General features: G+C 32.8%; 1 protein-coding gene across 4 annotated transcripts in view; it reads right to left on the reverse strand.

Annotated features, from left to right (window-relative positions):
* POT1 (protection of telomeres 1) overlaps positions 1–15,867 on the reverse strand; it is a 90,252-nt gene that overhangs the window by 28,865 nt on the left and 45,520 nt on the right. For all 4 annotated transcript variants that reach the window (XM_058529267.1, XM_058529294.1, XM_058529276.1 and 1 more), the window contains exons 8-9: positions 11,283–11,413; positions 5,960–6,250 (exon numbers count right to left, since the gene is read on the reverse strand). In XM_058529267.1, coding sequence (XP_058385250.1) covers positions 5,960–6,250; positions 11,283–11,413 — 422 coding nt within the window. The remainder of the gene's footprint in view (positions 1–5,959; positions 6,251–11,282; positions 11,414–15,867) is intronic.

Consider the following 15,867-nt stretch of genomic DNA (forward strand, 5'->3'; position numbering starts at 1 on the left):
GAACCAGGGCAATCACTTTGGGAGCAGTAATACTCTATGTCACAAACATTTTTCTCCACTTGGAATTTATTCTTACATTTTGTGTACACTGTTTTTTGTGACTTTAAAATGACTTTACAGACCAATCCACGAATCTTTTGGGGAGGGGTTGAGAGGGTAGAGTGTTGCTATATTGCTTTTGTGCTTCAGTTTTAACTGCCTAGAACTCACACTTTTTTTAATTCTGAAACTCTTCTAATTTTATATCAAAACAATCTGCTAGGAATTTGTATATTACATACAAATCTAATTCTTTTTTTCAAATAGGTAACATCTACCATTTAACAATCTTTTTTCACCAATTTGAAATGTTAATGTTACCTTTATCATGTATGGAATTATTATATGTATAATGTAAGACTGTTTCTGAGGTTCCTCATCTTTTCCATTCATCAGTCTTACTATAGCTTTAATTATTGTAGTTTCATAATATGTTTCAATATCTGATATGGAGGTCCGACTTAGTTTACTTTGTCAAGCTTTTCTTTTTTACTCTCGATCATTTATTTTCTCTAATAAAAAAACAAACATGGTTTTAATTAAAATTGCATTTTTTTTAAAACACTTTATAAAGGCAAGATTCACAAACTCTTTTAATAGTTCAAGTTCTCTTTTATACTCCTCAGTAAAGTTGCATAGTTTTCTTCACAGAAGTTCAGGTATTTCTTGCATGAACTTTCTTGTTTTACAGTTTTCTTGGGACTTGGAAAGATCTTGTGTTCAATTACATGTTCTATTTATTGCTGATATATAGGAAAGCTCTACTGTACTAATATTTCAAAGCAGTTATTTCACTGAATAATTTTATTAATCCAAATAGCTTTTCAGTTAATTGTTTGGGGTTTTTATATCTTCTGAGTACTGACTGACCCTTTTTTTCCTTTAAAATAGTTAAATCTCTCATTTCTTCTTCTTATGTTAGTGGATTTCCTGAGACTTCCTGAATGATATTACATAACAAAGATGATAGTGGATATTTTCGTCTTGTTCCTATCATTACTGACTTCAGAATTTCAACACTAAATATTTTGTTTACCTTATGATAGAAATTGTTTGCCAAGTTAAGCCTACTTCCAATTCTGTTTTGCTAAACATTTTCATAAATATTTTTAACATTCATGGTGATAATCATATAATTTTTAACATCAACAGAGATGATTTTATAATTTTCCTGAAATTGAACCATTTCTGAATTATAAAAATAAATTGTGCTGGATTAAATATACTACTATTTTCATATATTATTGGATTCTGTTTGACAGTATTTGATCAAGAATTTTGGTTTCTGTATTTATAAACAAAACTGGGATGTGTGTCCTTGTTTTGTGCGATACTGGTCTGCTTTTGGTCTAATTTGGTTTGAAGGAGCTCACCATCTGGGCTCATAAACATTTTACTAGTTAATTCAACAATTAAAAAAATTTAAATTTGATTTAAATTTTAAAAATTAAAAAGATAATCAATTTAATCTAGATTTTCATATTTACCAGCATAAAAGTACCAGAATATAACATTTTCTTATGTTTAAACTCCTCCATATATAAAAATATATCTCTTGTATCATTCTTAATTTAGAAAATTCTTTCTTTTTAAAAATCAGAATAACCAAACTTTGTTTTTTAAGCCCTTAAACTTATCAGTTTTATCTTTTTCTATTTTTTAAAAAACTCTAACTATATATAACAATTCCTACATACCTTACTGTTAGGAAACAGGTGTTTTCATGCAGGGCTAGGAGTTGTTTAAAGGGGCAATCTCTATGGAGGGTAACTTAGCAAGAGCTATCAAAATTTCAAATGCATACACTCCTTGAATCAGCAATTCTATTTCTAGCAATTTATCTTCATAGATCTATGAGCATACATGTGAAATGAAAAACATTTTAGTCAACCTCCTAAATGCATCAATAAGATACAAGTTAAAAGACACCATGCCATACCTTCATACAATAAAAACAAAGCAGTTGTGTAGAGTCCCCCCAAAATTCATGTCCACCTGGAACCTATGAATGTGACCTTATTTGGAAATAGTGTCTTGTAAATGTAACTAGTTAAGATGAGGTCATAATGGAATAGGGTAGGCATTAAACTGGTCTCCTTATAAGAAGAGGAAAATCTGGACTTAGAGACACAAGGGAAGAAAGCCATTTGACAGGAGACGGAGATTGGGGCAACGCATCAGGTAAACCAAAGAATGCCAAGGATTACCAGCAACCACCAGAAGCTAGGAAGAGGCAAGGAAGAATTCTTCCTGAGAGCCTTTGGAGGAAGCATGGCTCTGCCTACACCTTGATGTTGAACTTGTGGCCTCCAGAACGGTGAGAGAATACATTTATGTGATTTTAAGCCATCCAGTTTATGGTAATTTGTTATGGCAGCCCTAGGAAACTAATACAAGGAACTTTTTAGGTGGTGATGTAGAAAAATCTCTATGATAGAGTTAAGTAAAAACAGCAACTGCAAAGTAGTGTGTACAGTATGCTATCACGCGTATACAAAGAGAAAACACAATAGTATTTGTATACGAACTAAAGTACATCACGCATTGCTTAACAACGGCCATACATTCCGAGAAATGTGTTGTTACGCGATCTTGTCATTGTGTGAACATCATAGACACCTAGGCTATATGGTACTAATCTTAGGGATAGTTGTATATGCAGTCTGTCATTGACTGAAACATTGTTATGCAGAGCAAGACTGTATGTCCTTAAAAGATATTCAAGAAACTCACTTTAGTGGTTTCCTGGTTTTTGGAGGGAGAGACTGAGAAGATGGAGACAAGAGAGGGAGTCAAGGACAGAAAATTTGCACTACATATCATTTAAAAATACCCCTTAAATTTCTGGACAATGCTAAAATTACCTATCCAAAAATTAAATACCTTATTAAAATACTACTTCCCACTTTCCATACTTCCATTTTTTTATTTTTTCAATTTCTTGAGTCGAAACCTTATTCTAATATGCTATGCCTTTTCTTTTTCTTTCTCTGTTCATGAAGACATTCTTAATAACCTATAATTATACTTAATTTCTTTTTGAAACAACAGTGTGTGGGGGAATACTCTCTTTTTTAACATCTAAGTATTTGGTTTTGGTTTGTAACACGTTTGAATTTATACATTTATTGATTCTAGTCAAAAGAATGTATTCTTTAACGTCTCTTTTCTGGGGAATAAATATTTGCAGTAATTTTATTATGGTAAAATTATAATCTTAAGATTCAACCAAACTTTTTTTGTTATTGAATTATAAATATCTCCATAGTGAATTCTATTACATCTGAATTTGAAAAGAAATACACAATTACCAATTAAATAATTTTAACTCAACCTTTTAATTCATAATGTGTTACAATGTCAGTGATAGGAATCTAATCACTGATTTTAAAAAATGATTTAAATTCATTTCTATCTCCTGAGTCAGTGTTTTATACAATAAAAACCAAAAAGGTCTTGACAAAAATTCATATGTGAAAATAGTTTATTGTATATAAATATGCATAGTAAAATTATGGATTCTTTTTAAAAATTATGATAATAGTGATTTATTCCTTTGGCATTAATTGAACTATTTACGAGATTCAGTCTTGTTCTTAGATTAGTTATATAGCATTCGTCTGCTGTTTCCATACAAAGAATTAAGTGGTGAAAATCAGAATAGTCCCTCTAACATGATGATTTTCTGGTTTATGCTATGTTTTTCTGATCTCCAAACCATAGTACAGATTAGATATACAAACTATCTACCAGCTCTGGCTACCAATAACTTCTAGCTGTTTACAAATAAGTAAACAAACAAAACACTAAAAAGATGAGGCTGTGGATATCCCAAAATATTTAAGTACTTAAAGGAAATCCAATTTAAGGGTTTGCTGTTCAGAAAGATAAAGCTGTATAAACAGAGTAATAAAGAAAAACGTGAGTTAATGTCAGTAAGCCTACAGCTACATTAAATCATGATTTTCAGGCAAACCACTGGTGTAACATGTCTACTAGAATAATTAAAATGAATGTAACATAGTTACTAATAAAGGGAACAATATTACTATCATATCCAGGTTGAGACAAAATAATTATGCTATAGTCCATGCTCACCAGACCTCATTTGGGGTAATGTCTGGCTCCTTCTGTTTTTACAACATAACTTAAAAACTTATTTCTGGTTTGTGATAGGAAAATCAATTTCAGAAAAAAAAAAAATCACTCAAACTTTGACTTCCCAGAGATAACACAAGTAAAGTATTGCTATATATTCTTCTCAATATATTTTTGCTATGTACATAGTACATTTTTAGTGTATAAATGAAGCTGCATTAATCACTAAACAGAATATCATGAATAACTTTCTCAATAACTATATGTCTACAATGTCATTTTATAGTCACAGAATACGTATTCCATGATACATAAATACTTCACACAATTAATTTTCTATTGTTAGTATCTGAGTTTTTTCTAATTTTTGTTATTGTAAGATATATAAATAAATATTCTTGTAAATGCATTTTTTCACATTTTAAATTATTACTGTAAAAAATTTACAAAAATAGAATTGAGTCAAAGAGTACACAAAGACTTCTGAGATTTATTTTAAACTGTCCTCAAGAAAGCTTTACTAATGTAATTTCTTACATTCACTTCTGAATGCTGTATTTTAAAATAACATCCACATGAAAACTGTTTTCATTTATCTGAAAAGGCTATCTATAAAAATGGGATGAGGCATATGTTTTGTTGTTTTAGAGAGAAAATGCAGATTCAGTCACGTCAGCTAAAGCAGACTTTCTCTCAGAATTTAAGAATTTTTCTAACAGCAGCGGTCAAAAGATGGAGTGCACTTCTTTCTCTGCACAGTAGATTCCTTGTCATTGGAAGTACTCAGTGATTAGTAAGTGCTCATTTGTTAAGGATGTCACTTTGGGCAGAAAGTATGACTGGCTGACCTAAGATTCCTTCTAACTTTGGATGATTTTATATTGCTTTAGCTTTAGCTTTGTCATACTTGACTTATCTAACTTTTTTTATAGCATACATTTACTTTTTCAGAGTATTTCATGTGTATATAAACGTGCTATTTTCAACTTCAAAAACTTCATATTTTATTCAATGATTTCTACCTTCACCATTCCTTAATACGGGCAAGATGCAAATGATAACAATGCTAAACCCCAATACTTGTCCAAATGACACTGTACTCCATTTCCTGTCCTATTGTTCCAAAGAGTTAGAAGCTAAAGAAATAACCACAAAAGCAGGGCTGGAGCAGCATTTGTTTGCATGCGTCCTGCCTAGGATGGGCAGGTGAGGACAGTACCAGACAACTGCCTTCTCCAGATGCTATTTCTAAGTAAACTGGGGTAGGCGTAAACACAGATTAGATGGGTCTTATGCTACTTTTTTTTTATCCTGTTGATTTAAAAACAAAACAAAACTTAATAGGAACAACAACACTTCAAAACTGTCCATGATCTACCTACAAAGCAGGCAGTGAAATGACTTGGGAAGAGAACCCAATTATTAATCAGCTGAGAAAGTAAATGAGTGAGAAAGCAGGTTACATTGACAGAAAAGCAAAAATACGGATATGTAGAAATACAACTAAAAAATAATAGTAGAAAATAACTCCATATTTTATGAGTACTCAAATAAGAAATACACAAAGATAGCATAAACTATACTATATTTAAAATATAGATCTGAAAATATTATTTTTCTCTGGAAGTACAGGATAAAGAAGAGAAGCTCTAGAGAAGAGTTGCATGAATATCCAGGCTCATCAAAAACGGTAAGTTAGATTTTAAGTTCTTAATATAATACAAAGAATGTATATTTATTCCAACAGAATGCTGAAATATAAGCTCTTTATAGACATGTAGGTGGTACTAACTTAAAATTTCAAGTATTTAAAAATATCTACCTTCAGAAGAAATGATGCTCCATCCACCTGTGCTTTGCCCAACAGCTGACAAGTCAGGTCAAAATACTGCATTGGCTGAACATCACACAATTTTACTAATGTCGAAGAAGGTGGGATATGAGTAGATGCCCAAACACGTAAGGCTTCTACCATTTTGTGGTCCTCAGCAGTGAAGTTAAAAGACTTGCTTGAAGTACGAGGTATGATAGGAGCTCCCAAAGTCCCCTCAAATGTCAAAGACGCAAAGCCAGAGCTGGTGATACCCTGAGTCTCGTTTTTATATACTTGGATCTAAGAAAGTGGGGCAAAGTAGAAAACAAAACAGAAACAAACAAAACAGCTTAATGATGCAGAACTCAGGAACTGAAGAAACTTGAGACGTTATAAAATCTTGCCAGCATAGTAAACATAGGACATAATTCTTTAATATATTTCATTTAATTAGCATACAAAATTATAAAATCAACTGGGCTATATCAAGATCTACAAGCACTATGTAAACTGTAAAACACTATGCAAAATTTATTTCTACTTTTTAAAAAGCTAGGTGGTAGATTCCCTAATCCTATCAAGCTTGCATTTTCACATTTGTTATTTTATTAAGGTACAATTTACAAAAGGAAAAAAGATAATAAGTGACAATTACTTATGAATGTTATAGGGAAAAATAGAACACTTAAAATATGAGTTTGAAGTAAATAAAATGCAGCTGGGGCGAAGGTTTCATCAGTCTGAGAGACCTGAGATATGCCGTAAAGACTTTGGCTTTCTGAATTCTGAGGCTCAGTTATTAGATGCACATGCATTTATGATTGTTACATCTGCTTCATAAAGTAACCCTTTTGTGCTTATGAAATGCTCCCTCACTGTTTTTAATCTCTTGTAATACTCTGATATTAATATTGTTATTTCATTTTCCTTATGTTCACTGTTTGGTATATCTTTTCTACAGTTTTACTTCTATCTTGTTTGTGTCTTTATTTCTTGTAGGGAGCACATATTTGGTTCTTGGTTTTTTTTTTTTTTTTTGGTGAGGAAGATTGGCCCTGAGCTAACATCTGCCAATCCTCCTCTTTTTGGTGAGGAAGACTGGCCCTGGGCTAACATCCGTGCCCATCTTCCTGCACTTTATATGGGACGCTGCCAGAGCATGGCTTGAAAAGCAGTGTGCCGGTGTGCACCCAGGATCTGAACCGGCGAACCCCAGGCCGCGGCAGCGGAGCACGCGCACTCAAACCGCTTGCGTCACTGGACCGGGCCTGGTTCTTGTTTTTTTATTCAGTCTATTTTTTCCTTGCAAGAGGAGTGTTTAGTCAATTTATATAAATGTAATTATTGATATAGTTCTATTTAAGTCTGTTATCTTTTTTGTTTTCTTTTTGTTTCCCTCCCTTGCTTTTTCGCTTTTTACAAGTTTTGTTCTTCTCTTGTTCCTTTCCTGTTTTATTTTGAACTTCTTATTAGTGTCTCACTTACTTCCTCTGTTCTATGAATGAATCCCTAACATCTCAAAGTTGATTTGGAGTCAATATTATTCTACTACATACTTCCTACTTTCCATCTCACATTTCCCACTTTCCCATATCCCATTTTACACTTCTATTAACAGTGTAATAACCTCTGAAGGTAATAACCCTTCAGTGGTATAATTACATTTAACTGTACCACCCATCCTTTGTGCTACTGTTGTCATATTTTCCTACATATTTTATAAACCCCACCTTACAATATTATTGTTTTTCTTTTAAATAGCCATTTATCTTTTAGTGAAATTATGGGAAGGAATACACTGTCTTTCACATTTATTTACTCATTTATCTACCATTTCTTTGTGGGATTTTTTTTGTCATTTCCTAACAATCAAGTTTTTGGTTGGTAGTGTTCCTCTTCGCTCTGAATACCATCCTTTAGCATTTTCTTATAGTGAAGAATGCTGGCCATTTTCATGTCGATAAAAATGTCTTTATTTTACCTTCATTCTTGAAGGGTACAAAATTCCAAGAAAATAAATTTTTTATCACCATTTAAAATTTATTATTGCTTTGTTCTTTGGGCGTCAATATTTCCAATAAGAAATCAAAGATGACTGGTATCACTGTTTCCCTATATGGAATGTGTCATTTCTCCACCAGCTGATTTCAAGATTTTTTTCCTTTATCTTTTTCAATGGTTTCATCATGATTCATTTAGGTGTGCTTTTCTTTGTGGTACCATGCATAGAGTGCACTGAGTTCCTTGGATCTGTACGTCAACATTTTCCAGCAAATTTGGAAAAATTCTGGTCCTTATTTCTATTATATTTTTCTTCCTACTCACATTCTTTTCTCTTGCATCTCAAATGACATATTTCACCATTTGATATTATTCCACAGGTCCCTGAGGGTCTGTCAATTTTATTAAGGTGTTTAAATCCAAAGAAAGTAGAAGGAAAACATAATCAAGGCAAGAGAAATAGAAACATAAAATAGAGAAAATTAAAAGTGAAAAGCTGGTTCTTTGTAGAGATTAATAAAAATAAAAAATCTAGAAAGACATCTGGAAAAAAAGTGTAGAAACACAAATTATAATATCAAGACTGCAAAAAAGCATTTATCATCACGAATCCCATAAACGTCTGAAAGATAAGTGATATTATGACCAACTCTATACCAATAAATTCGACAATGTGGATGAAACAAACTTTTCTAAAAATTAAATTTATCAAAGCTGATAGAAAAAATAAAAAATTTGAATAATCTCATTCCTCTTAAAGAAATGTAATTCATTAATAAAAACCTATCAATAAACAAATCACCAGGCTCAGACAGCTTCACCAGTGCATTGTTCCAAGCATTTAAGGAAGAAAAGAACACTAACTTTGCACATACTCTTCTAGAACTGAAAAAGAGAGCACACTTCTTAACTATTGTCATGAGGCAGTATGGCTTTCATTTCAAAATTTGCCAAGAACATTGTGGGAAAAGAAAATTACAGGTCTAAATATAAAACAGGAAAATAGTAAATGACTTAAAGGAAAACAGGAGCCATCTACATGAAGCAGAGTAGAGTAGACAGAGTTCTTAAAAAGGACACAGAAAGTACCGATCATAAAACAAAAGTTAAGAGAGTATATTAAAATTAAGAACTTTTGTTTATCAAAAGACACCATTAAGAGGGTAAACAAGCAATCCGTAGAGTTGGGAAATATATTCACAATGTGGAGAACATATTTTTCATATACCTGACAAAAGGTTTGTAGCCTAAACCTATATAAAGAACTTCCACCAATCATTAAGAAAGGGAGATAAAATTCTATGAAAAATGAGCAAAAGACTCAAATGGACACTTTATATTTCAGAAGATATTCAAATTTTAAAAGACTCAATTTCATAAATTTTCAGGGAAATTCAAGTTAAAATCACAATAAGATACTAATATACATGAAACAGAATGGTTAAAATAAATTGAAAATATCAAGTGTTGGTGAAAATGTGGAGCAAGTGGAATTCTCTTATACTGCTAATGGGAGTATAAATTGGTAAAAACTACTTAGGAAAACTAGAGATGAATATAAGCATATCCTAGGACCTAGGAACCACATTCCTTGGTATATAATCAATTGAACTGCATCCATATCTACCTATCTAAATATATATATGCATTATATAATATGTAATATATTATATATTTGTATAATTATATACGTATATAATTATATATAATTATGATACATAATATCCACTAAATATAGTCACTAAAATATAATTATAATTATATATATTCACTAAAAGATATGTACTAGACTGTTTATAGTAGCATAATATCCTCAAACTGAAAACTACCTAAATGTCCAACAGAATAAATATATAAATTCTGATGTATTCACACAATGGAATACCACTGAGCAATGAAAATGAACAAAGTAAAACTATATGCAGTAATATGGTTCAATCACACAAGCATAAGCCAGACATGAAAAATAAACAAAAAACAAAAACTATAGTCTATTCCCTTTACATAAAGAACAAATAGAGATGAAACTAATATGTGTTGTTATAAGTTATGACTATTTACTCCTGAGGCTGGGGGAAGTGTTAATGATCACCCTGGGTGGGGGTAGGAAGGAAGTTTCTAGAGTGCTAGTTACATGAGTATGCTCATACTGTGAATGGAAAGTTGTATACTCTATTTCAATTAAACAATAGCAAGAATAAGAACTAAAAATGTTAGGAGAGGGTGCACTGTTAGAATATAAATACTATAGGTAACAGCAGTGTGTGAGAAATAAGCTCTCTCTTCAAGTTTGGATAAGCCTGTAATACAGTGCTACAACAATAATATTTCTATTTATCTTCACGCATTATCTTCTATTCTTCTATCTTCATGCAATATCTTCTACTATTCTTCTATTCTCAGGGAAAAGGCATTAATAGATCAAGAAAGGAAATTCCCCCCGTATCTAAGAATAGAACACACTTGGAATATTGCACTCATTTATGAGCAGCCCACTGACCAAGAGGGACAAAGATCAACTGAAGCACTAGAGAAAAAGGACAACCAAGATAAAGAGAGGGTTGCATGGAAACCCACGTAACAAGAGGAAAAATGAAGGGACCAAAATGCTTAAAACTTAAGGTACTGAAAATGTTAAAGTACTGAAAAGCTGATTTTTAAAAACTCATGTAACTATTTAATAGCTTCACCTTCACATTAAAGGTTTTCTTACATTTAATTAACTGCTAGCATAATTTAAAAGTACCTAAGTATTTATTCATATTTTTACACATTTCTCATAAATGAAGATCAATTTACTTTGATTTTATACATAATATATTTCAATGCTTTCATTGTACCTGATTTAATACAACAAACAGAAAAGAATAACAGCATCTCCCAATCTTTGTATACTTTTTTTGTTGTTGACCTAAGGCTTTTTTTTTTTAACAAATGTTCTTTGTCAAACTCTTTATCAAACATTTGTTAAAAACATTCAGTACTTTTCAGTACAAACATTCAGTACTTTTCAGTACAAACATTTCAGTACTTTAAATGTCAGTACTTTAAAGCTCTAATCCATATTTAGCGGTGAGAGGACAAAAAGCAACACGTCTGGTATCATGGTATCTAATACATTTCTGTGGAAGGACGGCAGGCAGTTTGTTCAAAAGAAGAGGTTTCCTAATATAAATTATTTGAAGTCTCACTACTTACATTTCTTCTTATCTCTTGAAATGCTTGACATCACGTTCTAACAAACCAACCACATAATTAGTGCTACCTAGTTTTAGTGAACAATACAGAGTTCTCTCAAACAAATGTAAGTTCTAGACAGTATGAACTATACCTTCAGCCTGTGAAAGCGGACAATATCTCCACTTTTATAAATTATTGGAAGTGCTTCATAATTTCCACTAAAGAACAGGCAGGTTAACTTTACGTTTGTCTGGTCCACAATTGTTACAACCGAGCAATAATCTGGAAAACACAAAAATATTTTACCTGACTTTTAGTATTTCAAAGCATATGACAAAATAAGAATATGTTGAGTTCAGAACACCAAACAAATTTTATTCCTCCCTTTAATTAAGTTTCCTAAGAATAGGATCAAAATAGAAAGACATTTTCTTGGCTCCCACAATGCACTGCCAAATTATTTTGCAAAACTTTTCCAAAAAATTAATTTTAGAAAGTTTAGTAAAACAAAAATAAAAATCCTACTTAACATAAATTGTCTGGAGTGGTAATACCTTTTTCAATGTTTCAAAGTTCAGAAATCATGAAGCAGATAAACACATTCAAAAAATACATAATTTACAAAATAAACATAATTAAATTTAGAGTGAAAACAAAAAACTAGAAGATATTTGCAGCACAGAAGAGTCAATATACTGCATAAAGATCCTATGAAAACTGGTTATAAAATCTAGGACTTTACAGCAAATGTGAAATTCAAATGAACAAACAATTCATAGAAACTATACAATAACAAACTCAAAAGGGAAAACCATGATTTGCTAGTTACGTAGAAAAGGTTACACATTAGAACGAGACATATTTTATACAATTTAAACTGGCAAAAAAAAAATGATAGGTTGCCATGAAAACAGTAACTTCAAACACTGATGGTAATTAAACTGTAATAGATGCTGCCTTTTAATATGCATGTTTCAGAAAAGTGCACACTGAGAAAATGTGTTGACTTCCTGTCCTTCCCAGTACTCTAGTAATGACAGTATAAAGACAGAAAAGAATAAACCCAGAACACTGAAGGGAGAGGAGAGGAGAGAGGAGTGAAGGAGAGGGGGAGAAGATATCAACATACTTCAGGAAGATGAGAAGATAAATGGTTAGGCGATTAAATGAACAGAGGAGGCTACAATCCAGAAGATACTATAAAGTGGCTACAGCAGCCAGGAGCCATTGGGATTAAGGATGGGAGTGAAAAACAGAGACAAAATCAGGGCTAAAGAAAAGTTTACACATAGAACAACTGTTTTAACGACCACCCATCTTAACTCCCACTCCCCAGGAAAATGACTTCTGGTAGGCAGGCCCGGTATTTTAGTATCTAACCCCACCCCATCCTGGAACACAGGCTATTTTCCAAGGAAGTTTCACGGATAAACCAGGAAGTGGTAATGCTCCTAATGTAGGTGTTACAGCACCCAGAACAAATCCCTCCACATTATCACATTAGGGGACCTACAGCCAGATACCAGGCTCTCTTTCCAGCCATCCTAGACCAACACTTTCAATCAACACACCCTATGCAAGCACTATTCGTCTCTGTCAGATTTCCCATTCAAGGAGGATATCAAGTTGCAAAAACAAATTACTTACATATAAAGCAAAGGAAAACAATGTCTACAACCTAAAATAAACCATACCTACATTTGTAAAGGTAAAGACAGCAAACACTTACCAAACACAGAACAAAAATGGAAAGAAGAAAGGAAGGAAGGACATTGGGAGGGGGAGGGGGGAGAGAGGTGGAGTAGAAGAGAGGAAGAGTGGAAGGAAAGGGGGAAGGCATGGGAGGGGAAAGGGGGGAGAGGAGAAAGAGAGGTAAGGAGGCAGGGAGGAAAAATGAAACCTGATACTGTGAAGAGGGGGAAATAATTCAGAGAACATAAAAAAACTTTAAAAACAAAACCTCAATAAGCATTTCCAAAAAGAGTGAAAAGATATTACAGCCTCATCTCTTGACATACTAGCAGGATCCATTGGACCCAATTTTAGTTCTTGAGTTTCGTTTTTCAGTAGTTCTAACTATTTGTAAGAAGTGTTATTTCATGACGTTTTTTCTTTCTTAGCAGTCTTTCAAAGATTAGAGATAACTTTGCTTATTTTTAATAGAATAAAACATATTCTTGCTTGCAATTATCACATGGCTCTATTGTACTCTTTCATAAATCTAAGATACATTATGGGATCTTAGTCATCTGTTTCCCTATTTCTTGAAATATTTTGTCATTTCATTATCCTAGCAATTATTTCATCATTATTCCTACCTAGACTTAAAAAGACTAAAAAGTTTTAAATGGGAAAAGGAGAGAATTGCCTGGAAGAATGATGCAAGAATGAAATGAATCATCCCTATTGCACTGCATTGCTCAAAGTATTATAACACCTTTCAAGAAGATATAAAAGAAGTTTGGAAACACTATCTTTGTAGTTTCATTTTTATTTAAGTATTGAATAAACCCCTCTAGAATTTAAATCTCCTTAGGAACTCCCTTTGTCACTCTAGAATGCTGAATACCTCTGTTCTGGTTAGTATTCTTTATTTTAGCAGCAACGAACCCTACTAAGTCTTTGCTTCACTGTTTTCCAATCAAATTTTTAAAAAACATTTAGTACATAAAGTAATCTAAAACTTACTGAGCGTCTACTTAGTGCTAGGTGTATTTATTTATTTAATTTATTTATTTATTTATTTTTGTGAGGAAGATCAGCCCTGAGCTAACATTCATGCTAATCCTCCTCTTTTTGCTGAGGAAGACCGGCTCTGAGCTAACATCTATTGCCAATCCTCCTCCTTTTTTTCCCCCAAAGCCCCAGTAGATAGTTATATGTCACACTTGCACATCCTTCTAGTAGTTGCATGTAGGACACGGCCTCAGCATGGCCAGAGAAGTGGTGCGTCGGTGCGCGCCCGGGATCCGAACCCAGGCCGCCAGTAGCGGAGTGCGCGCACCCAACCGCTAAGCCATGGGGTCGGTCCCTAGGTGTATTTATTCAGTGAGAAGGAATGAATAAGGCATGGCACCTTCTCCTAGGAAGTTTATATTTTCCTTAAAAACGAATGCTAGCATCTTAGCTTGTGTGTTATTTTATCATTACAGAGACAACGTCTCTTGCAATTCTACCATGACCAAATTACAAATAAGTAAAAATTGGTCCTCTCCTCTTTCCAGTTCACAATAAACAAATGAAGATAAAAAACCAAATACGGATAATGAATTGCTTGAAAGTGAAGCTCTATCAACCTGAACCTAGGTCAACAATCCCTAAACTTGATTCCACGGGACAACAGTTTCAGCAATTAAGAATCAGAGTACATTAAAAAGGGTTCCATGTTCAAGTACTTTCAAGTAAAAATATGTTCAAAATAAAGTTAAACAGGTTCCTTTACTGAAACTTCTCAGAGGTGATAAGATGCAAGTATGCATTGTGAATCCCAAGAGCCAGACAGATTATGCAGAATTTCCCAGTTTTTCATAGAATGTTTCACAGGACTGGTGTTTTACCCACTGAAAGTGCTTTGCTAAAAACTTATGTACATTAGAGCTGCAAGTTATTTTAAAGGAAGTGTTATTGAGAAATTTGGCTAGCTTACAGCTCACTTGATGAAGGGGAAGACAGTCTATTCAAAACTAGAGTTTACTGCTGTCTTGGAACATTCTCTTTAGCAGTTCTTACCCCCCCCCCCATTACCTACCCTGTCTCTTGGCAATCTACTGTTCCAGACTTTTGTCTTTTTTTTGCCTGTTTATCTCCCTCTTTGCTGTTACTTACAAGAATACGAAAAAAAATCAAGAGTAAATTCCCATTTTGATGCTTCGTGATGTCAAACCAATTGCTACCTTGACATCTCCCACCCCTCCTGCAGGGGAGTAGAAGAGGGATGGCATCCTTACTCGCCCAGAAAATGAGTATGGGGCAATTGCCATCCTGAAGAATACGTCCCAATTTACATAAACTATAAAACCAAGTAACCCAAATAAACTTTGAAGCAACTGGGTGGGATAAAACCTGTGTAAAATATGTATCCTTATAACCTGTCCTTAACAAGGCAAGTAACTGGCAACTTTTATAGCGAAACCTCAAAGGCAATCAGAAAAGTCTAATACAGTTTCCATCTTCTTTATACTAAAGTTTATAGACCTGTATTTACTATTTCCTACACAAATGAGTATTTCTAAGCAATAAAATAACAATCAAAGCTTTTAATTTTTTTAAAAAGGGTCCAAAAGTATTATGGTATTTGGTTTTATATCATTATGGATAGACAAAAGCAGATATTCATAAACTTATACTACATGTGGTGGATTTAAGTGGACCGACTAAACAAAATGCCCATACATTTCATGGTATGTAATATTTTCCTCAAAAAAAAAATGAAATAAATACCGAATTCTAGTTATTGATAGTTACTGACATATATGATGAAATATTTAGGGATGATGTGTACTGATATCTTCAACTTCCTCTGAAGTGGATCAAAAAAGAAATCAATGAACAGACCCACTAAAGATGGTTAGTATATGGGTGTTCACCGTATAATTCCTTCCAATACTCTGTATATTTAAATATTTTTATAAAATGCTGAGGAAAACAAGTAGGGTTTTATATTTTTTAATTAAATATTTTCTTCATAACTGCATTTTCATTAGTTGTTTGACTGGAACAACTTTATAGAATCTTTT

This window comes from Diceros bicornis, chromosome 3 (assembly GCF_020826845.1).
Source record: "Diceros bicornis minor isolate mBicDic1 chromosome 3, mDicBic1.mat.cur, whole genome shotgun sequence".
NCBI classification, from domain to species: Eukaryota; Metazoa; Chordata; class Mammalia; order Perissodactyla; family Rhinocerotidae; genus Diceros; species Diceros bicornis.